This window comes from Pleurodeles waltl, chromosome 9 (genome assembly GCF_031143425.1).
Source record: "Pleurodeles waltl isolate 20211129_DDA chromosome 9, aPleWal1.hap1.20221129, whole genome shotgun sequence".
NCBI lineage: Eukaryota > Metazoa > Chordata > Amphibia > Caudata > Salamandridae > Pleurodeles > Pleurodeles waltl.
Genome location: NC_090448.1, coordinates 1101524033 through 1101549014, shown reverse-complemented (window position 1 = coordinate 1101549014; position 24982 = coordinate 1101524033). Strand labels below are relative to the sequence as shown.

At 47.2% G+C, this 24982-nt stretch overlaps 1 protein-coding gene across 3 annotated transcripts in view; it reads right to left on the bottom strand.

The window, feature by feature from the left end:
• SMOC1 (SPARC related modular calcium binding 1) overlaps positions 1-24982 on the bottom strand; it is a 613105-nt gene that overhangs the window by 510261 nt on the left and 77862 nt on the right. For all 3 annotated transcript variants that reach the window (XM_069208815.1, XM_069208816.1, XM_069208818.1), the window contains exon 3: positions 13871-13983. In XM_069208815.1, the coding sequence (XP_069064916.1) occupies positions 13871-13983 (113 nt within the window). The remainder of the gene's footprint in view (positions 1-13870; positions 13984-24982) is intronic.

Below are 24982 nucleotides of genomic sequence, written 5' to 3'. Positions count from 1 at the left end.
GGTAAAGTTAGTCTTTATGTGGGTAATTACGCACAATTGGAATCAAAGTAGTCACCTTTTAAAATGCATTAAAAATCGTACAGTTGAGTTACCAGTCTCTTCTTTTGCAGGGTAGTTGCAGTAGTTGGGGGCAAACTGTGCCAGCTGGAGATCCTCAGCGGCTCCCAGTTCTGGTAGGAGCAGCTTTGGAAAGTCGTTTGGAACAGGCACAGGGCCACCTGGAGGGGCTGCTTGGAAAAGGAGATGGTTTGCAGATTTAAAGATGGTGCCTTTGGGTCCCCTTGGGCTGTTGAGGTCACAAGGGGTTGGGGACCCAGGGCACACAGCAGACCCCACAATGCAGGGTGCAGGGCGGCCGGATGCAGGGTGTTTTGAAGCTTTTGGATGATGTGCGCGAAGGGACCCTCTTAAGCTGGAGGTGAGTTTCCTTCTATGGGCCTTGAAGGACGTCATGGGCACTCTGCTGGGAGGTCTGGGTGTCACTGAAGTTCCTTGACTGGGGCTTCCACCTCGTCCAATTGCAGCTCTGGGTGAGCTGTTTGAGGGGTTGTCCGACGTGCACTGACCAGTACCTGGGGTATTGACACAACTCGGCACTGGGCCACCAATGTTGGCACACTTGCAGGTCTCATCTGGGCTGTTGTTGGTGTGTCGCCTGGTCTAGCTGCGACTTCTGGTTGCAGAGATATTGTCCAGTCGCTGAACGGTCCCTCACAGGTTTGCTGGTTCCTTGCAGGTTTCTTTAGTTTCTTGAGTAGTGCCTCCACTCAGGAGGGAGATCTCGGGCTATTTGCAAAGCCCGGAGGTCCTCGCGGTCTTCTGAGGTCAGTTCAGTGGTCAACTCCTCTGCAGCGGTGATTGTCGGGACTCTGGTGCAGCAAGCAGGGGTCTTGGAGCCTCTTCTGGTTCAGCAGGTCCTCTGTTCTCGTCCTGTCCGTTTATTTGGTGGTGTTTTCTTTTCTTCCAGATGGATCTAGTTTCTTGGTCTAGCGGGGCCCACTAAATACTGAATTTGGTGGGTGTTTTAGGGGGAACCTGGTAGTGTCCAATCGGACACTTACCCTTAGGCGGCTACTCTCACTACAGTGACCACTTACTGTGGGAAGGGTCACTTCCCTAAACCGCATTGGCTATTTTCCTGACATTCAACATGGAGGAAAATGAAATGGATAGTTCACTTTGCCTGCAAGCCTCTAGGGGTGGTACATGCTCAGTGAGGCCACTCCTCCTAACCTTTGTGTGGTTTCCCGCCTTTGCTCCCACCAAAAGTGGGAGTTTGCAAAGGGGGAAGCCATCTGCTGCTAGCAAAAGGCCTGGGGGCTCTAGTTTCAGGGTCAGTAGCCCTTTGAAGGGGTGTTAGCTCCTCCACCCAGGAAAGGCACTGTTTTACAAACCAGAGAACCCGGGCCCTCCCCCAGGTTTGTATATTGGCTGTCTGGAAGTGGCAGGCTGGATGGAACCAGTCAGCACCAAGCCAGTTAGGTTAGCTTTTGAAGGGGGCACTTCTAAGGTGACCCCTGAGTACATTTATTGCTGAATCCAATACTAGTGATAGGTTGGATTTAACATCTGAGTTGTTGGATACCAAACAGCCCAGGGTGCAGAGTGCCCATCATGTAGCTGGGGAACTCATGTTTGACCAGTGTTCAGTACATGTACTTAAAATGGCTGCTCTGTTCACTCACTATGTCCCAGGTTTGGCAAGGACACAGTGGGAGCATACTGCTCATGCAATTAAGCCCTCGCACAGGGGTGCACCCTGCCGTAGGGCTCTAAGGCCTGCCAGAGGGGTGACTTACCCATAACATATGCAGTGTAGGGTGGACAGGGCACACAGGAGTGTGCCATGCAGAGTTTGCCTTCTTAGGTTTGCCCCAGCACACACAGCCTGCAATGGAAGCAATGGGTGCATCTGGATGCAGGGCCCTAAAGGGTGGCACAATCAGTGCTGCTGCCCTCAGGGGCCTACTCCTAATATCCCATTCTCTGGGTACTGGGGTACCCATTTACTAGGGGCTTACAGTGATATGTAAGAGTGTATCCAATTGTTCCAAGCATCACAACAAATTTGGGGAAAGAGCTTTGGCCCAGGGAACCTGGTTAGCAGTGGCCCTGGGCACTACAACTTCTAGGACACATCAACATCGTAAAGTGGGGGCTAACCATAGAAAAAGAGGCCTCCTTTCACACTGCGCCATTCTACAAGGGACTAACAAGCAAATTAAATATTCCAATTGTATATATATACCTATGTTACCACATTTAAGGGAGAAGCACATGCACTTTAGAACTAGTCAACATGCCTTCCTAAAGTGCTCAGAGTCCTAAAACCAAACAAAAAGATTCAGCAAAAAAGTGGAGGGGAAAAGGCAAAACGTTTAGGGTGACCTTTCAGATCGGGCCATTTTCCAGCAGATCAGCTTGTCCCATAACATTTATCAGCAAATGAGCGATTTAGAGTAAATTAACCTCCATATCTATACGATCCAGTTTATGTTCATGTGATTTTATTGTTAAGCTAAACTTGGAGGTTTTACTATGTGTGGTCTATGGCTATTCCCCACAACCATCGTTTTATAGTTTATTTGTAATACTTTATTTCTGCCACACTAAACTTAAACCACAGTTTATTTCATAAGCATGTTCTTTATTGACCATGTGTAATAATTTCAGGGCCAGCAATGCTATGGAGCCACACTGAAGTTCGTGAGACCAAAGCTTACAATCCTATTGGGGGATCACTAATGCTATGAGGGTCGGGACTTCTGCTGCAGAAACTGCATTATTGAGCATTAATTCCCTCAGCAGGGGTCATTATTTGGGAACCAATGAGAATTCCTCATTTCTTTACAGAACTCTCCAGATTTTACAGCAGGGATGAGCAAGACCGCACCTGTCTCATGCAGCCTCCCGTCCTCCAGAACCTTCACATGGAACTATCCACCAACCTTCAATCAGTGGACGCTATTCCGTTTTTGCAGCTGTGTTATCATTGATTAAGATACTTTGAAATCTTTGAGTGCATGAAGGATTCTCCCAGAGTAGCAAATCCAGAATTTACTGCCTCTAAAACGAGGTGAAATTGTCTGTAAAAAAACGATCCTTACCAAACGATTTGACTCCATCTTTGGCATATAAACATGCTCATTGGTGTTCATATTCTGTTAAGAGGCAGCCTTTCCCAGATTCAAATATTGTTTCTAGAATATAAATTGAGCTTTTACAGCTAAGATTATTTTATATTCCAATCCATCCGTTTGGCAGCGCATGGACGCTGTTTCTAAAATGAATAGGCTGTGCTGCTTACACAGTTGAACTGAAGAATCTTTCAAACATCGAGGGCCTGATTTACAAAAATAAAGTTAAACTGTTGCATAAGTTTACGATTTTTTGCAATACACAATGGAGGGGCCCGCGGAGAGAGAGACCCGGTCTAGTCTCTCCGCGGGTACGTTCGGGACGGAGGAAGTGGCGCGGGGGCGCCCTATTGGAGGACAGGTAAGTGGGGGAGGGAGTTAGTTAGGGTTTATAAAGGGGGAAGAGGGGTGGGGTCGGCCTCTTGTTCCGCGCCGACTAGGCAGATAGGGAGCGTTTTTGTGCAAAGTAGGTTTTTCTGGGCGGAGGTAAGGAGCTTTCAGGCAGGGACCGGTGGGGCCTGGTGGGGGGGCATTTTCCTGGTTACGCCAGCCAGTTACCGGGGGCCGGGGCAGCGCAAGTAGACCGGTGGGGGGGGGGGGGCGCATTTCGCCTCGCGTTTCTGAGGTTTGGTGCAAGCGCGCAGGGCCACACGGGGGACGCGTTTTCACTCGCCTGATTTCAACATCGGCTCGGGCGCGCCACACCCCCGCGGGGAGGCGCGTGGGCCAATTAGCTGCAGAAACAGCGGGGGCCCCAGGGCAGACTAAAAAAAAAAGAAAAAAAAAATATAGGAGAGAGAGGTTTTAGGCCCGAGGGCCTGATATAAAAAAAAAAAAAAAAAACAAGGGAAGGGGAAAAGGGGGTCAAGCTATAGGGCATTTACCCAGTAAGGGGAGCCCTAGCGGGCCACACCCTGCCAGCCAAGGAAGGCACACTGTTCCTTACGTATAATAGGGCCACAGGTGGGGGGGGGCAAAATAAAAATAAAAAAATAAAATATATATATATATATATATATATATATATATATATATATATAATAAATATAGGTAATAAAAAAAATATATATATACAATAATATAAACAGAAAGAACGCCATGGCAACCAGCCATGACGCTGATGCAGTGAGGGCCGCGCTCCGCGTGCTAGGCGAGGCAGGCCGGGCGGACCTACTTAGACCAGGAGTGTTAGATCAGGCCTGGGTGGGGATGTCACGCCCAACTAGGGCTGCATCAGGCCGGGTCGCGACGGCAATTGCGGCATGCGAGTCTCAGGACTCAGACAGGGACAGGGATGAGGGGCCTGTGGCCCCCGGGCAGGGCTCAGGAGCGCAGCAGGAGTCTCATAGTGCACATAGCCCGCTGATGTTTAGCGGAGAAGCCCAAGGCGCACAGGACGCGGGACCGGGAACTGCAGGCACAGACAGCGCGCCGGCAGAGGCTGACCCCTCAGGCGTGGGGGTACATGCGGCCGGGGAGGGAGGGCCCATATTGCAAGGCGGGGCGATCGAGCAGCCCCTATCTGGGCCCAGCGGGGAATTTGCCCCACTAGATTTGTCATACCACAAAGGAGAGGGACACAGCCCCGGAGGTTTTGGGGCACCAGTAAAGAAAAGAGGCAAGTATTCGGGGAAACACAGAGGGGGGTCGGTGAGAGCAAGAGCAACGCCCCGCCAGGCCAGAGGGGAGAAAACCAAGGTAACGTACGAGGCAGGGCCCAGGGAGGCCCCGGCCCCACACACGCAAGCGAACTGGGACCAGACAGAGGCCTGGGACCTGGAGGCCAGAATACGGGAACAGCGCAGGGTGGTTCTAGAGACGGAGGCCAGGTGGGCACAGTTGTGTAAGGACAGGGAGGAGGCGGACGTTCGCAGCGAAGCGGCCAAGAGGGCCAGAGAGGCTAGAGAGAACTTAGGAACGCAGCAGCCGGGGCCGGGAAGCGGTACATGAGCAGAGACAAGAGGCTGGTGCAGCCGAAGGGCTAGTTGGCGCGGAGAAACCCGGTGACGCATACGGTCAAGGGGGTAGAAGTAAACCAATGCCAACGGCCGAGGTTGGCAGGAGACGGCTACGCCAACTGGGCACAACACGGCCCAAGCACATTGGTACGAAGCATTGGAGAGGTCTGCGACGGCCTTCTCCACCCCGAGGGAGCACGGGTACCGTCCCGATGGTGTGCGTCATTCGGGTACGGAGGCGATTGAGACTGCATCAACCAAAGCGAGAGGTTTCGCCCAACACATGGGCCAGTGGGGAGGAGAGGATGAGTTGGAACTAGACTACGAGGAAGAAGGGAAGATGGTGAAATTCGGGAGGTGGTGGTGAGCGCTGTCAAAAAAGGGAGGGGGCGAGTGCGCAAGAGCGGCGCAACCTCTTCTTCGTTTTCTGTGTTGCAGGATACGATTCCAGCAGAAGGGCACACAAGGGGACGGCAAGCCATGCCACGCGGCAGAAACCTGAAGAGAGTGCCAAGGAGCTTGGGAGATAATGACGGAGGTAAGAGATGGTGGTCAGTGTGGGGCGAAGGGGGAGCGACAACAAGGGAGGCAAGCACAAGTACAAGTAGGTCCATTGGGGTAGGAGACGGTTCAGTTTTGGAAATACCAGGCACTAGTGCCGTACAGGGAACAGCTGAGAACAAGGATAAAGAAGGCGACGCCGCGCTAGAGGCAACCACAGGCAGTAAGGCGGCTGAGGGAGATACGACATTAGAGGACAAGGAAGGGAGAGACCATAAGAAGCGTCTTCCATATATGGGTTTGGCTATGCCACTCGGTTCTCACATAGGGGAAAAAACAAAAGCTAGGATATGGAAACATGAATATGTGGACGTGTTTAAGCTACTGCATAGGGACATACAGGCCAAGGAGGGCTCCAAGGAGGAGGAATGGGAGTTAGCACGCAGGCCTAGGGTCCCTATCACAATGGACAATTGGACGTCGGCCTTTTTGATATTTGCCAGCATATACTGCGAAAAATACCCAGACAGGGCCATTGCACTGTTTAAATACATGGACATCATTAGAAAGGCCCAAATGCATTTCGGAGGGGTCGCATGGCTCAGTTATGACGAGGTGTTCAGAGCTCAGGCGAGCGTTAATCCTGAAAAACCTTGGGGGGATGTAGATCGAGAGTTATGGATGCAGTGGATGGCATCGGCGCAGGCAGCAGCGTCCACTCATATGGCGAGTGGATTGCCAGTGATATATAAGCCCTTTGAGGCCCGCCCTGCCCCGGGAGGGGCGGGTGCTGCCACAAAAACCACAGGGGCAACTTCGGGGGCCTGCTGGAACTTTAACAAAGGTTTTTGTTCCAGAGCACAGTGTAGGTTCAAACATGATTGCTCCAAGTGCGGGCCGTCATCCAGTCATTCAATGTTTCTCCCTATCCAGCCCGGCAGAACAGTGGAGAACTTCAAGAGGGAGAAGAGCGCATGGCGCTCCTGTGCCAAAGGGGTCCTACACCAGTTAGACTGGAATTTTTGCTGCCTTGGCTGCGCATTTACCCGGATACGGATAAAGCGCGTTTACTGGAATGGGGTTTTCAAGAAGGTTTTAGAATAGGTTACCAAGGTCCCCGAGAAAGGAGATGGGCTGACAAATTATGGTCAGCCAAATAACGGCCTCAGATAGTACGCGACAAATTAGCAAAAGAGGTGGGCCTAGGTAGAATAGCGGGCCCTTTCTCTGAGTGGCCAAGTGATTCTCTGATGATATCCCCTTTGGGAGTGGTACCCAAAAAGGCGCAGGGAGAGTTTCGTTTGATGCACCACTTGTCATGGCCAGAAGGTGCGTCAGTTAATGATTTCATTGCCCAGGAGGACTCCAAGGTGATGTACGCGTCAGTCGATGACGCAGTGAAGTTAGTCCTAAGGTGCGGGCGTTTGGCGGAAATGGCAAAATGCGACATTCAATCTGCTTTTAGATTACTCCCTATTCACCCAGCAGATTTTGACCTCTTGGGCATGCAGCTGGACGGCAAGATTTACGTGGACAGGGTCTTGCCCATGGGCTGCGCGATATCATGAGCGCTTTTTGAGACCTTCAGCACTTTTTTACAGTGGGTCTTTGTGAGAACGAGCGGCCATAGGTTGGTGACTCATTACCTGGATGATTTCTTATTTGCAGGAGCAGCCGCATCTGGGGCGTGTGGGCGGGCTTTGGTCACTTTTCAGAGGCTAGCGCAGCAGGCAGGAGTACCGCTGGCCCCGGAGAAAACAGAAGGGCCAATGCCGATTTTGACATTTTTGGGTATCGAGCTGGATGCAAGAGAATTGGTTGCTAGATTGCCAGCGGCAAAAGTTGGGGAGATACTGGAATTTTTAGCAGTGGTGCGCACTTTGCGCAAAAAGGATTTGCGGACGGCTCAAAAGCTTTTAGGTTACCTCAATTTCGGGTGTAGGGTAGTAAGGGGAGGTCGGACTTTCTGTAGACGTCTGGGGCTGTCCATGTCAGGTGCAGTGCTTCCACACCATAGGATACGAGTGTCCTTGGCATTATGAGAAGACATTAGAATATGGAAGATCTTTTTGAAAAATTTCAACGGGGTACTGACGTCTTTTGGTGAGTCGGACACTGTGTGGCAGGTCCAAATTTTTTCGGATGCGGCGGGAGCATTGGGTTTTGGCTTATACTGGGATGGGAGGTGGTGTGCGGAAACATGGCCTGCATCTTGTTTGCAGAAGGGGAGAAGCATCGCGTTTCTAGAGTTTTTTCCCCTATTAGTGGCACTGGCAGTATGGGGTCAGGAGTTAGCCAACAGGACAGTGATCTTTCAAGTAGACAACATGGCGGTGGTAGAGTTGGTCAACAGGCAGAAAGGAAGAGACCTCAGAGTTTTGCGCTTGTTGCGGCATTTCATGCTTTTATGTTTATCTTTGAATGTTATATTTAAAGCTGCGCACATACCGGGGGTTCACAACGAGATTGCAGACTCCCTATCTCGTTCACAGTGTCGGCGTTTTTGCGAATTGTCACCTGGAGCGGAACGGAACAAGACTGTGGTCCCGGCAGACATTTGGGAATTGGGGGCATGACGAGCACGGGGCTGGTGGAGATGTCATTAGCGGTATCTACGCGGCGAAATTACAGACTTGCATGGTTGGAGTTTCAATCTTTTGAGCCGTTTGGGGGCAACTTTTGGGCGCAAGGCCTGCAAACGCTTGAAGCATGGACCAGACGTTTTGTGCTTTTTCTGATCGGGGAGGGTTTATCTCCAGCTACAATTGGGGGAAAACTGGCAGGCGTTTCTTTTTATGGGAAACTCTTTTTGGGTTATGACCCAGCGAATAATGACTTATTGGGTAAAATGTTGAAGGGCTGGGACAGGGTCAGGGTCAGGGGCAGTAGGGATAAACCAGCAAGAGAACCCATTACTTTTGACATACTGCTGGAGCCCGTGCATGTGTTACCAGTTTGTTGTACGGATGAGTACGAGGTGGGTTTATTCCGGTGTGCATGGTGTGGATGTTCTTTGGAGCTTTTCGAGTGTCCGAGTTGTTGGGGGTGGGGAAAGAAACTGGGGTAAGGAGGAAAGAGGTGTGCATGCATAAGGACAGGTTGGGGATATGGCTCAGGCGGTCAAAGACAGATCAGCTAGGCAAGGGCAAGTGGGTATGGCTGGAAAAAGGGGGCGTGGAGGTGGCATGCCCGGTAACGGAATGGATCAGTTTCAAGGCCAGGTGGCTTGCGGCACGCGACTCAGGGGTTTTTATGCATGCATCAGGAAAAAAGTTGACTAGTTATCAGCTGTTACAAGTGATGAGAATGGCACTTGGGCGGATAGGACGGCGTGCAGGGGATTATGGAACACATTCTTTCAGGATTGGCGCAGCGACTGCAGCAGCTCATTTAGGATGGGATTGGGCTAAGATCAAGTCCATAGGGAGATGGAAATCTAGGTGCTGCGAGTGGTATGTCAGGCCTTGAGGAAGAACAGGACAGGTGGGGGTGGGGGGGTTTAGCTAACCAATACAGCTTTGACAGTGTTTTTTCTTTGCAGGGTGTTTGGCTGGGCCGCAGAAAGCCAAGATGACGACATGGTTGGCCGGCCATTTGTTCGTTCATTGGGCGGCGAAATTTGCGGAGAAGCAAATTTACAGTAGATCATTGGGACTGCCCAGCAGACACCATGAAGTGCGTTGGTGGGGCAAGAGTGGTATGAGGTGAGGGAGCCTGCTCCCATTTATCACGGGTAACTTGCCGCAGTGGGGATGCCCGGACCTTTTATTGATTCATCTTGGGGAAAATGATCTGGTGAAGCTATCGGGGCTCACTTTGATACAACTTATGCAGAGGGATTTGGAACTTTTGAAACAGAAACTATGCGGGACATGCCTGGTATGGACGGAATTCGTGCCAAGAAGGGCATGGAGAGGGGCACTCAATCACAGAGCCATTGAGCGGGCTCGGAAAAAGTTGAATAGAGCCATGAGAGTTTTCTGCTGGGCCCAAGGGATCAAGGTTTTAAGGCACGGGGACATAAAAGAGCAGGAGAAGGCTCTGTTTCGAGGCGATGTGGTTCATTTATCACAGATAGGAAATGCGTACTATCTAACAGAGTTAAGGTTGATGTTAGAAAGTGCCTGGGGAGTAAATTTGTGGTTTAGAGACAAAAAAAAAAAAAGGGGGGGTGGGGGAAGAAGGAAAGTATGCAGGGACACAGACTGAAGCGGAAAATGTTCGTTTTTCCTTGGGGTGGGGCAGCAAAACGCCTCATGGGTTTTGCTGGATGGCAGGAGATGGGGAAGGGAGGAGAGCCAGATGAGGGCTTGTCCACCCTTCCAGGGGGAAAATCAAGGAGGTGAAGTATCAGAGCGGAGGGGGGGGTAGGCTACAAGCAAGGAAGGCATGGGAGGAATAGGGGAGCGTATACGGCAGGAGAATTGAAGGGAGCTATTTGAGGAGAGAATGAAGGCAAAGGAATTCGTAAAAGTTAAGGTCTGGTTTAAAAGGACAATATACAGTTAAATGTTAAATGATGTTGTGTTTAAACCCTGTCCTAAAATAAATGACCTTTTACACCAACATAGAGTGTCACTGTACATATGTCCCGATGGAGGGGCCAATGGAGAGAGAGACCCGGTCTAGTCTCTCCGCGGGTACGTTCGGGACGGAGGAAGTGGTGCGGGGACGCCCTATTGGAGGACAGGTAAGTGGGGAGGGAGTTAGTTAGGGTCTAAAAAGGGGGTGGAGGGGTGGGGTCGGCCTCTTGTTCCGCGCCGACTAGGCAGATAGGGAGCGTTTTTGACCACCCACCCACCCAGCATAGGAAGGCAGGGGGGAAGGTTATATTTAGGTCAGGCAGGGAAGGTAGGTTTGTTAATTAGGGTTTTTAGCATTTAGGGCAGGTGATTTGAGAGGTGTAGCAGGAGATGGGGGAGGGTGGAGAGCCAGATGCGGGCTTGTCCACCTTTCCAGGGGAAAAAACAAGGAGGTGAAGGATCAGAGCGGGGGGGTAGGCTACAAGCAAGGAAGGCATGGGAGGAATAGGGGAGCGTATACGGTAGGAGAATTGAAGGGAGCTATTTTTGAGGAGAGAATGAAGGCAAAGGAATTCGTAAAAGTTAAGGTCTGGTTTAAAAGGACAATATACAGTTAAATGTTAAATGATGTTGTGTTTAAACCCTGTCCTAAAATAAATGACCTTTTACACCAACATAGAGTGTCACTGTATATATGTCCCGAAGCAACTTTATGAGTTGGCTCTTTACCACAACTTTTTATATGCTGACTCTCCGCCACAAGTGCGGAGACTCAGCTGTCCTAAAGATACTACTAGTAAAGTTCCTTTGTGAATTGCAAAGAATAGTGAATTTACACAAATGTGTACATTTACCGTCGTGAATCAGGCCCGTAATATGTTTAAGCCCAACTTTACTTCATCTTCGGAGAACGCTTTTGTGACCAATTTTAAGGGAGCCACGAAACAGAACCGTTCATTTTTTCAGTTTAGCTGTAACCTCAATTGAAATCGTTGGGATAGCATGTAACTCATCCAAAATTACATTATTCTTAACTTATTGTGTTAAAGTTGGCTGTAAGTAATCCTTTTTAATTTCAATATTCTGGCCCAGATAGTTTTATCTTGTTACTGTCTTGTGGTCGTTTTTTTTATTGCGAATGAGTTTTAAACAATACAATTGACTGACTTTTTTACTCACTTGACCTCCAATCAGTCCAGGTGCCTTAACACACTGGATGACCTGCCATTAGTATAAGAACTGCCTAAGGCATTTATCTCGATCCCTGTCTGGAATATACAGACTGCACAGTGCCACTACAGGAACGCTCTAAATTACACGTTACTAAATTATCAGTTACTAGTAATTCAATGATCTCAGTTGCGGTAGCCTTTATCACTTACTATCAGTCACTGAATTTGAATCATAGATGGGACAATTTCATATTAGTTTTGAAAATCGGTGGATTTCAGATGTCTAAATTCCCCAAGATAAAAGTAATCTAGTAGTAATAATTACTGAAGCATTTCAAATCTAGAGTACCTTTAAATTAGTTTAGAATCCAAACTGATCAATTCCTGTGGATTAGAGATGTGGAAGTTTTTATAAAGAATAGTAATTAGAGTGAGTTTATGTAACATTTTTAGGGAGAAAATGGAACACTGGAAACATCTTTACGCCAGATTACGTGGTGCTGAATTAATAATTGTTTAGATTGATCAAATGTATATGTACAAAGGACGTAAACTGAGTAACAGATAACAAGATAATCTAGATAGGAATTTTTGCAAATCGGATTTCATCACAGTTTACTTGTATTCTGGATTTTACCTAATCTGAAACTTTTTCAACTAATTGTTTGGCACTACAGTCCTGTACAGCATGTTTCCTGTTGGTGAGAAATCTGATCAGTTACATCAGTTTTATCAAATACCTCAAAGCGGAATGATTTGCTGGTTTGTAAGAAATGTTATCTCTGCAGTTCTGGTTATGTTAAAGCAGATCTTATTGGAGATGTTACATATTGTGATCAAATTTGGCTCTGCTTCTTAGTTCAATATATTTCCATCATTTTAAAACAATAGTATTGTTTTTAAAACAGAATCAGTCATATAATTTTCAGTAATCATAGAGCAACATCGGTACATGACATTCTGAGTATAGGCAAGGCAGCAAATCCACAATGGATCCAGCAGAAGAAGTGAACGTTCATTAGACAATTACAGTTACAGAGCCAGACCCAGTCCAAAGTGCTTGCACCATTTGCCCCAAATCCGAGTATGCTTGCAAAGACATCCCCTTGCTTCATAGGTCAGTTTCTCCTGGTAGGCGCACCAGCCGACTCCACGACCCCACTTAGGCAGTGTCAGGGGCCCAGAGACCATGTAGAGGGCAGCTATGTCTCCATTGGCCACAACGGTGGCTGTTCCCAAGCCGCCAGGTCAGCCCTCGACCACCCAGTGCCCTCAAAGATGCCCTAACGCAGCACCTTTGGTGAAAGATCACTCTCCCATCTCAATACAGCTGACAGTTCCACAACCTCATCAGTCCAGTATCGTGTCACTACAGGACAGATACAAACCATGTGGTAGAAGTCCGCAGGGGCATGTGAACAATGAAAACATGCGGGATTTGGAAGGAGACCCGCCTTACATAATCGGTCAGGAGTGAGGTAAGCACAATATAAATAGTTTGTTTGCACTAAACAAAGTCTGGAGGAAACTGTGATGACCCGGGGGCCATCACTGCATCTCGCCAATCCTCTTCCTCCAGCACTGACACCCATCCCTCCCACAGTGTTCGGAGATGCTTCAGTGAGGCAGGGGCATTAATAATCAGTGTGCGGTGTATCTGAGAGACACCACCTTTCCCCGATGCAGCCATCCGGATGTTAGCCTCCAGGGGACTAAATTCAGGGAGAGGCGTCCCGTTTAAAATGTGGGTTTGCAAAGCATGCCACAGCTGAAGATACTTATGGAATTGTGTTGAGGATATCGCATACATGGACTGAAGAGCACAGTTGGGTACTGGCCCAGATGTCGCCCAGTTGCGAGATGCTAATGGTGTCCCAACTGGCAAAGCCTCCAGAGCAGCCATCTCACTGAACCATGTACCTTGGCATAAGGGAGTCTGTTAGGTAAGTTTGGAGTTTCACCCAGTGTGGTGAAGTGAAGCCTGCCTACAAAAATAAATAGCCTGGGTCACCTCCGGCATGGCGTTGGAGACACGGGCACCATTTAACATGGCCACGACATGGCTGAACCCCAGCGAAGTCAGTTCCACCCTCTATGCTGAATCAGATCATCCCCCACTAAACCAGTCGCTTACCACCAGAGGCTGCGATGTAACATAATATAGATATGAGTTGGTCATACCTAAGCCTCCATCGTATGGAGCACATTGACAGTTAGCAAAGGACAAGCGTGGCCGAGAGTTACCCCAGAGAAAGGACGTCCCTACAGGAGTCCATGTCTCGAAACGAATGATGGGGTATCACTTGCAGAAAGATCTGAAAGAGGTATAAGAATCTCGCAGCACCATCATTTTATAAAGGGCCATCCTGCCCATCACATTAAGCGGGAGGTTACGGTTGAGGGACCAAGCCAACATGGAATGCAGTGACACCTGTAGACCCAGCAGCGAATGATAAGCCAATGTATAGGTATGATATGTCTGAAATGTCAATACAGTTCTGCAATGACATTTCCATCGTTATAATTGCCTTTCTCTTTTAAAATCAGAAATACATTTTTCCAATAGACATAGAACTTACTTGAGTGAAGGAACCATTCTCATTGCATTCCGGGATAAAGACTGCTTCCTGTGGCTTTTTTGCCTGCTCCAAAGCCTGTGCTCTTTCCAGCTGACATTTACTTTGACCAGCGTCTGCAATTGAAAAATGCCATACTGCTGTCACTTTCAGGAACTAAACATTGCACCCTCAGACAGCCCTATCAAATCCTAAAAATTACTGCATGGAAAATCTTATAAATGTAGAAAAAAGATGTGTCCAAACATTTGGCAATGAGACCCTGTTTCAGGGCTGAAAACAGCAATAGATAGAGGCCAGCGGCCATATCTGTAAGAAATTATTAATAGGTTGAACTGACACTATAGCCCTTATTACTAGTGTGATGGACTTTACTGAAGGGATACAAGAGACCAAAATCTCTGATTCTGTTTGGTATCCCTGCACCAAATTCCGGGAACAACACCTTTTGTCCTCAAAATAAAGGATAACTACGCACACCCAGAAATACCAGGCCCCTTTTCATGTGCCTTTTTCCCTATTTCATCAAAAAGAGCTCTGATATTTCCCAACTGCCAGAGTGAGGGCCGGTAGGGCAATAGTTGGGTGCAGATGGCGTTTCAAGGAATGCCTGAGCCTGTCCTGAGGAAGCAACTTCTGCTCCCACTGTGCAGCCGTAGCAGTCGGGAAGGAACTAGGGGATGCTCCGGCCTGCTGCCTCCATTCATGCAGTTTAACAGGGTGTCTAGTGTCTGTAGACCCTTGCTATTAGTTTCCAAACCTGATAATTCTGGGTCGAAGACACTGAGACACTCATAATTGCAGGTGGTGGGATTCCACCCAGAGTTATCGCTCTGGGTTAAATTCTATCACTTGTAATGAGGGTCTATCTGTTCACAGAATGTTACATACAACATAGGGCTTCCTGTATATTAACATGACCACTGTGCATAGAATGCATTGGTATGCATTCTAAATAATGAAGTCAGGCTATAGATGGTACTAAATAAAAAATATTGACAAGTAAGTCTGAATGTTCTATATCTATCTCCACTTATATATGCCTATGTGGTACATAGATCTTCAAGGTACGTAGATGTGGACTCAATCAATCAGTATATCAGTACTTGTATAGAGTGCCTAATCACCCATGAGGGTATCCAGGCACTGAGCTTCCTGCTGTGGAGGTTGGGCTCCGTCAAACAGCTAAGTCTTGAATCCTGTTCTGAATTCCAGCAGAGAGGGTGAGGTCCGGACGTGAAGAGGATGGCTGTTCCAAGACTTGGCTGCGTGGTACGAGTAGGAGCGACCTCAGCTGTAGCTTCAACGTATGCAAGGGTTGCGGCAAGGTGAAGGAAGGCAGAGTGTAGATGTTTGGAGGGTTGGTGGAAGCTCAGGAGGTGGTTGATGTATGCTAGTTCTTGGTGCTGCAGGGCTTTGTATGTGTGGATAAACATATTGAAGCAACACCTTTTCTGAATGCGTCGTCTGTGGAGTAAATTGAGCTTCTGGAGGTGGAGGGTGATATGGGTCTGCTTGGGCAGGTTGAGGACGAGTCTAGCCACAGAATTCTGTCTGGTCAGAAGGTGCGAGGTGATTCCTGGGTAGAGTGCGTTGCTGTAGTCCAGTCAGCTGGTGACTAAGGTTTGGGTGACGGTTTGCCTGGTTTTAACAGAAAGGCATTTGAGGATCTTGTGGAGTATGCAAAGAGTGAGGAAGAATGTGGAAGAGACTGCATTCATCTGTTTTTTCAAGGTGTGCTTGCTGTCCTGCTTGATGCCGAAGCTGCAGGCATGGTCTGTAGGCATGGGTGAGAGTTCTAGCTCAGGAGGCCACTAGGAATCTTTCCACAGGGTGGTATTGTTCCTGAAGATCAGTACTTCCGTTATGTCTGTGTTGAGTTTCAGGCAGTTGTCTTTTATCCAGTCAGTGATGCTCGTCATGCATCTGTGGAGGTTGGTCCTCATGGTGGAAGGCTTTTCTGATAGCAAGAGGATGAGCTGGGTGTCTGTGTATGTTACGATGTTGAGTCCATGGGTTCTCACGATGTTGGCCAGGTGCTCATGCAGGTGTTGAACAGGGTGAGGATGAGGTATGAGCCTTGAGGGGCACCGCTGATGATCCTCTTAGTTTGGAGGTGAAGAGAGGAAGGCGGACTCTCTGGATTCTTCGAGTGAAGAAGGAGGTGATCCATCTGAAGGTGTCTTCAGGAATTCCAATTTGTGGAGCGTCTTGATAAAGGTGTGGTGCAATATGATACTGAATGCTTCTGAGGTGTCGAGGAAAATCAGGGCTGCCATTTCTCCTCAGTCAATGAGGGCTCTGAAGTCATCGGTGGCAGCAATGAGGCCAGTTTTGGTGCTGTAGTTGGTGTGGAATCCTGACTTAAAGTGGTTCAGAAGATTGTTGCTCTCCAGGTGTTCCGTGATTTGGCATTTGATGGCTTTTATGAAGACTTCTGCGGGAAAGGGGAGTAGAGCGATGCAGTAGTAGTTCTTGAGTTCAATGAGGTTAGCAAACGGTTTCTTGAGAAGAGGTTTGACTATGGCATGTTTCCATTCATCAGGGAAGGTGGCCGTGGTAATGGATGAGTTGAAGATCGCGGTCAGCACGTTACTGATTGAGTTGACCTCAAGGTTGACAAAGTTGTGGGGACAAGAGCCTGTGGGAGTCCCTGGATGGAAGGATTTCATGATGGCACTGGTGTTTTGTGAGATGAGCTGGTCCCAGGTGGTTAGCAGGTGGTTGGGGTGTGCATCTGTGGGAGCGATGAAGCTGAGGATGTCATGGCAGAGGGTTGAGGGGGGTCAACATTTTTGTTAAGTTTGAGATGTTGTCATGGAAGAAGTCCTCAGGGGGTCGCAGAGTTCCTGGAAGGGAGTGATGATGTTTTCCGAGTATGCAGGTTTGGTGAACTCTCTGATGCCGTTGAATAGTTCTTTACTGCATTTGGTCTGGCCTTGATGCAGTTGACAAAGGCTGTTCTTTTCAGGAGTTGGTGGTATTGGTTTTGTGACGTTTTGAAGGAGGTTCGGTCTGTCATGCCCTTGCTGGTACACTAACTTCTTTCAAGTTGCTTGCAGTTGTGTTTACTATTTCTTAATTATGTGGTGTTCCACCTGGCCTGTTTGGAGGATCTCTTAGGATTTGTCGGCTTTATGGTGGCGACTATGTCCGCTTTTTGCATTGTTTACTCTCCTGTGTAGCAAATACAGGGGCTGAGCAAAAGCAACCCCCTCTACCTCCAAAGACCATTACATGTGCAAAGGGTATAAAAGATACAGGTAATTTGAGCGGGGCAAGAAAGATGGACTACTTGCTAGAGGAATGATGAAAGGTGAGAGGTTTCCTATTAGTCCTTATGTAAATCTTCTGAGTGACTGCAATAATTTCAGGGAACATAAAAGAGCAATTAGGTTCTTTTTAAAATGTGTTTGCAACTTCAACTCCCAGGTGCATCATCAGTGATCCAGGTATAAAATTTTTGATATGAAGGATGTTCTCATGATTTATCCTTTCCAATGTACCATCACTAAAATACATGTTAGTTCCAAGGCTCAAATAGAGTTCGGATCATATTAGCTGCACACATTTAGAGTTGTCCTGCCCCCAAAACAGTAAAGATATGTGATAAACTTTTTTAGATATCACAAAAACTCAAATGTTCAAGTTGACAACCCTTGGTTTTTTTAAAAGTATGTACTGGTATTTTCTTTGGTAACTTAGATAGAGGTGTTGTACGGCCAAGTAAATCTTAGAGTGTGCTAAGTGCAGGAGGCTGGCTCAGTATATGCGATACACCTATAGGTGAAGCACCTTGTTCTGAGTCCAGTCAACCCTTAGTTATAGTGTAAGTGGTTCTAGATACCCAGAGCTCTCAAAGGGTAGCTGTGGAGAGCAGGTAAGGCTTATCCAGGAGGGTGCAAAGCAGTTGCAAATACCACACAGGTCAGTCAGTGTTGTACTCTCAAGAAAGACCTAAAGAACCACATCAGTGTTAAAAAAACAGTATAGATTTATTATAACACTATCCACTAACCTCACTTTGGTATATCTGCTAACCGGAGATATGTACACAAAAAAATATACTTAAAAACGCGGAAATCACTACCAATCCAAACTACCACCCAAGGACCCTCAGGACTGGGGAAGCACTAGAACACCAAAAGTAAATAGATAGGAGTCCCCAGGCGTCCGTGTGCAGAGATGATACTCCTGGTTAGGTGTCCATAGGATAACATGGGGAAGTCGTGGTTGGATTTTTTTGAGTTTTAGGGCCCTTCCCAGAGGACCCCCTGGTGACTCAACATTAAATAAGCGTGGAACACTGCAGTTGTTTTGTGTTTTTTAATATTTTTTCCTGAGTTTGACGGATTCTCCACACTTTTGACAGGAATTTTTTTTTAAAACAAGGCTTTTTGGCCCTGGCGGGATCCATTGGATACCCCACCACCAGGCCTAGGAGGTCGGGGTATTTCTACCCTGCCTCCTTCTCTTTATTTTTAAAATGTTTTTGGGGGGCTTGGCTGAGTCCGAGTCCCGAAATGGCTGCCAGCACTACCTGATTGAAATATTGGCAGTAAACCAAATCTCAGCATGTGATTTGTCGGATTCGCAGAGGATCCGAGTCCCCAGATATCTATGTATCTTTTTCCTTTAATAATATCTCCAAAAGTACTGAACGGATTTACACCAAACTACGAAATAACACGCTTTCTGAACCAAGATCTAGCTTTCTACCAAATTTGGTGTAATTCTGTTTAGGGGTTCGGGCTGTAGCCATGTCTAATAATCCCTAGGGTAATTGCATGGGGAAAATGAGATTACGGACCCTGCCCCCCCACCCCTTTTTTCTTGGCCTCGCTTGACGAATCACCCAGAAACTTCCAAGACAGCAGCTGAAAAGAGTGGCCAACTAGTTTGGACATTTTTTGAAAATTCCTCAAACTGCGCCAAAGATACTGGCAAGACAAAAAACACTATTCCTAAGGAAACTGGGTCCTAACTATGACCACCTACTCGTGACTGCTAGTAGGTTATATACAGTATGTACATTTGTTTTTTCACTGAAACAAACAATGGTTACAGGGACGTTACAGTTAGGAAATAGAATTCAAGAAACGTTAGAAATTAACTTAAAAAATCAAAAGTAACTATAACTCGAGCCCTCTCCATGCACTGCTAATTACCCCAGATATTACAGCACTCATGAGGACCTATATAACATTAATAATAATATCAATGAAACATTGAAAGTCAAATTATTTAACAAAAAAACGTGCATGGCGGGGGAGGAAGTTATAGTTACCTTATACCGCAAGTTATAGGTACTTGAAATACCTCTAACTATAACTGCTGAATTTCAATGGTTTTGTGCGAGTGAAAACTGAGCCTAACTATAACATCCATGTACCTTTAGATTTTTTAATTGAATGTCTAAGGTCTTTTTAAATGTATTTCCTAACTATAACGTCCCTGAAACCTTTGTATTTTTTCAGTGACTTTCTCTGTTTTTTAATGTAAAGTAATTTCCCTATAACCACCCAACCCTGCACATGGCAGCGCTTGGCTGCCAGGCCCGGCCTGCGGCCAACCCCCCTATCCACCCAACCCCACACTGCACTCAGCCTTTGGCCATGCACAGCAGGGGTTGGCTGCAGGGCCTGTCTCTATGGACGTGAGAATAAGTGTGAGAGGGTGTCTCTGGGTGTGAGAGTGGCGGTGAGTGTTGTCTGGGTGTGAGAGTGGGTGTGAGAGGGTCTATGTGTGTGTGAGAGTGTCTGATTGCGATCCAAAAGATGAAAGATGCATTCACCTCCACAAATGATTTCAGAACGTTTTTCAATATGGATTCGCAGAGTAAACACACATGCTTTGCCTTCGTCAAGCCCAGAACATAGAATCATTTTACGTTCATATTTGTAAGTGCTTCCTGTTGAGGTTTAATTTCTGTGAAATTAGCATCATGACAGAACGGAAGCTCACCTGCTCATTTATCCAACAAGAGTGCACAGTTTACACAAATTGTCTATCCAACTGGAGCACTTTCTACTGGTTAGTTAGTAAGTGCTACCTTGTTGGTTAAATGTGCATTGAGGGGGAGGTGGGCCACGCAGTCGCCCTCGACTGGCTGATTTTGGCACCAGGGACCCCATCTCCAAGGCCCACTACAATCCCATGGTGGGGCCTCACGGCCCCCCTCCTTGGGCCGATCTCGCCCCTGGGGACCACATCCCCCACGGCCAGGCCTTCAATAAATGGAGGAGGGGGTTGTGCAACCCCCTCTTCCCTGGCGGATTTTGGCCCCAGGGACCCCACTCCCCAGTGCCCGGCCTAATAATCTTTTTATATTTTTAGGGAGGGAGCTGCGCAGCACATCTCCCCTGGCTGATTTTGACCCTGGGGGCCCCAACCCCAGGGCCCAGTGTTGTATTTTTTTTATACTTTTGGGAAGGAGGGCTATGCAATTTTGGCCCCAGGACCCCATCCCTGGGGCCTGGCCTTATCCCCTGGGCGCCCTCCAGAGCACACAGTGTGAAACGGAAGCACGGGGGAGCTTCATGGTCTCCGCGGTCCCAGCCGGCTCCCAGTCTCCTGCGGGAGCCGGCACTGCTGTCACAGAGAAGGAGCAGGTAAAGATGCTGCTCCCTCCCTGGGACACCAATTGTTTCCTCTGTTCCCCTGTCTGCATATCTACAGGCAGGAGACGGAGGAATCCTCCCCTTGCAGTAAGTGAGAGCTGTTTGACAGCTCTTGCTTGCTGTGAGTGGAGTATTTGCTCCTACCTGGCAGGAGCCGTCAAAGCTCATGCCAAGTCAGAGCAAACAGCTATGTCCTGGGGGTGGGCACCCCAGGACACAGCAATAGCCAGCTGTGGGGGATGGTGGACCTCAGGGTCATTACAGGCTCCTCAAGGGGGTTGCGCAGCCTCCCTCCAACCGTAGAATTTGCCCCGGGGAGGTGGTGTTCCCCAAGGACAGGGGTCAGCAATGGACCCCCTCCATTCTTTCATTTTAGCCCTGGGGAGGTGGCAGTCCCCCAGGCAGTGGTCCTCTGCATATAATTGAACATTAGCTCAGGGGAGTTGGTGGTCCCCGGTGTTGCAGGCGTGGCATGTAGTCCCCCGCATACAACTGAGCAGTAACCTTGGGGAGGTGACCGTCCCCGGGGCTGCTGGGGGGGCATGCACCCCCACATTTTCCTATTCAATCAAAGCCCCCAATGCCCTGGGACCTGGCCTACCCGGGAGCAAAAGAAAAGAAAAAGGCAGGAGACCGCCCTTTCTTTTAAATCTCAGGAAAATCCACGGAGGTCAGGGAGGACTGAAAGGACCTCCACAAGGATTGACAGGACAGGTAACGGACCTCTAGAATAAGACTAGGGGCTCAGCGTGACCCTTCCTTGGCCTCTTTTCTTTGTTTTTTCACTTTTGTTGTGGGACTCAGCTGATGTCCAGTCCCAAGACGGTTGCCAACACTTCCTTGTTGAAGTGTTGGCAGCCAATCAGATGTCTGCACAGAGACAGTTGGATCCGCGGAGGATCTGCGTCCCTAGATACCAATATTTTTTAAACTCTAATATCTTCAAAGCTACTGAAGTTATTTACACCAAATCCCAAAGATACACGCTTTCTGGACCAAGAGCTAGGTTTCTGCAAAATTTTGTGTAATTCCATTTAGAGTTTTGGGCTGTAGTCATGAAGATTCTTTAAACAACACCAAAGTTATTGGCAAAACAAAAAACGCCCTGTTTATGGAAAAAATGGTTCTAACTATAACTACTTACTGACTACTGTCTGTAGGTTATATATATATATATATATATATATATATCAGTTGTTAACAAAACAAATCTTAGTTATTAAAGGAACTTAAACTTTAGAAGGAACAATGTCAGCGGAGATGCATTAGTCTATCTTGAAAAGGCATCCATTCAAAGCTGGAATTTCCGAGGACCAGAGAGGTAAGGGAAGAAAATGTGGTCACTTTTTGCACTCCCACCATTTTTCTCCAGTACCATACTGTAGTGGATATCAGGAGGTGGCCAGTTTTCTGTGGTGATGTTCAGGGAGCCACAAAAGTTTATTAATGTCCACCTTGCTAGAGGAAAGGAACATGTCATTCACTCTAAGGCAAAAATGAGTGTTGTTACCATGGTGTACCTTCCAACATTCAGCAAACTTAGGTCTGCATCATAGGTGGACCTTTGAAGGACTTTATGTGCCAGTTTAAAGTGCTTACCTCAACAGACAAAGCTAAGGAGTTTGCTTTGGATCTTTTTAATGACCTGGACCGTAATGGTAAAAGAAACAGTCTGTACAATTTATAAGAATCAGGGAAGAAAGTTAATTTTGACGCAGTTCATGCACCCGAACCAGGAGAGCACTAAATTCTCCCAAAGGCCTGCTCTTAAGTAGAGGGCAGTGAAGGAGCCCGGGGTACTGTATTTGTACAGATGCAGCTTTCTTGGTAAATAGACACCTAGATATTCACCTCTGTCCAGCACCCACTGGAAGCCTTTGGATAAAGTCAGACCTTGGATGATCGTGTTTTCTTATGAGATATACATGGCCTTGTCTTCTGGTAATATCGTTTAAATTGTTTCTTCGCCAAATTTGGAAGTGAACTGTCTACTTTGCTCGGCAGCTAAAATATACAATCCACAAAAACGGCAGCCTTGAGGCTAACAATTCCACCTTCTCTCTTCCCCCACCTATTATCCTCTCCTTTCTCATTTCTATAAATAGAATACAACAAAACACCATGGAAAGCTTTACTAACAAAAAACAAAAAAAATATTCAATGGCTTTCTACCAACCTATTATATCGTACGCACTTGTGAACTACGAATGCTTGTTCCTGCATGCGAAACAGTTTTATGCCTCATGCATTGGCTTTCTTTGTATGGTTCTTGTAAACTTAACAAGGATGTATTAAATTACAAAAGATTTAGCATTGACTCTGGTTAGTCTATGACACTGAAAGGATATGTAGGGCCCATCCAGACATATAGGGGCAGATTTACAAAAAGAGGCGCTGCTCTTAGTGCAGCGCCACTTTGCGTGCGCCCCTTAGTGCCCCCTTAACGCCACCATGTGTGCTCCATATTTAAAATACGGCACACCATGGCGGTAGTCAGGGGTACTAGCGTCATAATGTTTTACACTAGTCCAACGCTTTGCAGGATTTGCGTCAAAAATGTTGCCGCTAATCCTGTAAAGCACCCAGAGGCCCATTGAAAACAATGGGAGCCTCACTTTAATGCCTGCTCTTAGCAGGCATTAAAAATGGTGATAAAAATGATGCAAAGAAATCTCTTAAATTTCTTTGCGCCATTTTTTCACCCCCCCCCAGCGCCGGAGCTCCACCCTTGCATACATTATGCTGGGCGCAGGCATAATGTGGCACAATGGGTTACGAAGTGGCGCAATGCAAGCATTGTGCCACTTTGTAAATATGGCGTGGCGTTTTTGGCCTTCCAACACCACATTAGCGTAAAACAATTACGCTAATGTGGCGTTGGACCTTTTAAATCTGGGCCATAGTATCATTTAGATAATACTGGATGGTCCACTGGTCTGGCAGAGGGTAGAGGCGATATCCTCTGCCCAGTGCTTGAGTTGTAAAAAGGTAAGTGCCAGGGCCCTTCTCAGGAGGCCACTTGCACCACACATTGCATGAGCCTGTACTGCCAATGAAGGTACCAACACACTCCTACAAGTGTAACAATTTAGACTATTTCAGCCACCCAAACGTATAAGAATGGTATTGGCAGCAGGAAATAATCATTTGTAATGTATATTGAGCGATTAAGCATCTGTTGTTGTTCTCATCTCAAAATTAGACAACAGCGCCACCATGTGACATACTGTCATAAGAGGCAATGCTGAGAACTAAGGGCCGGTGACAAGCACCGGAAATAACCAGCTCTAATTAAGCACTCCCTATACCACCTTGGTGAACCATCATACACTTTATTTAGAAAACCCAGCCAGCCTGGTGGGGATTTTTTTGCGGCATCTCTCTTCACAGCACTGAAGATTTGCCGAACAAAGGCCATGTTTAATGTGACACCTTACTCAAACTTGTATGTTTACAGAAAAAAAACAGGTTGGGTAGTTTTGTACCTTTTCCCTTCCTGTGTTTGCTATGCCTTGCATATCATCCTCCTATCTGATGCTCAACAAAGGTTTCCCATCTGAGAATATAAAGTGAAGGTGTTCGGTGCCTTGAAGTAGAAATTTGATACAGAGACCAAGGCACACATGATTTACAGATATAAAGTCAGTACTTCATAAATATAATGGTAGCAAGACAATAGCAATTTTCAAAATAAGACATTTATATAAACAAAATTTCAATGGAGTCCTTTTAGATGGAATGTTCATCTTTAATGGAACACAAAACAGCCAACACGTGTTTCGTCATGGGAGGGAATACTCCCCGGTAACTTCCTCAGGGCTCAAAGGGTATAGCTCGAAACACCATAATATCAGAAGTTTCATGCACAAAGAAACCATCTGATGTATAAAGTAAAGACAACGGATGGCTCTGTGTGTATCAATCCGTATGAAGTTTAAGGTGTGTGGTATAACACCAATAATATTCCTATATTCAGGGTAATTGAAAACTCATTTCGGAGCCTACTATCGCAGGCTACACGCCGATCGGAGCCTCCGATAGTAGTTAGGCCAAGCACTACAAATGATAAGCAATATCGATTGCGTCTAGTGAATTGCTACAAAGTGCCCCATGCAGGGGCTGGTAATTTTGCACCTCATAGGTAATAAAACCAAGGGTTCCCATTAATTCTAGAAGTGTGGAATTAACAGAGATTACAAATTGAATCCTTGGAATTCCTGGAGTAATGGGGAATTACTAGGGAAAATCAGTGATTACTTGTCGATTCCCACAGTAATGCCTCATTGTCCCCCGCAGTTTCCCTTGAAGATTTGGGTTACATCCAACAGCCATATTCTCCAGGGGAAAGATGACAGGTCAGTGATGCTTCCAAAGATCTTGTCATTCTTGAATGTGCGGAACCTCTGTTACCGGGGGAATTCCAGGTAACTTGCTTGTAATGTTACAAAGTACCCAGTGCACCAAACTCTAAATCAGACCCAAATTTCCTTGTCTA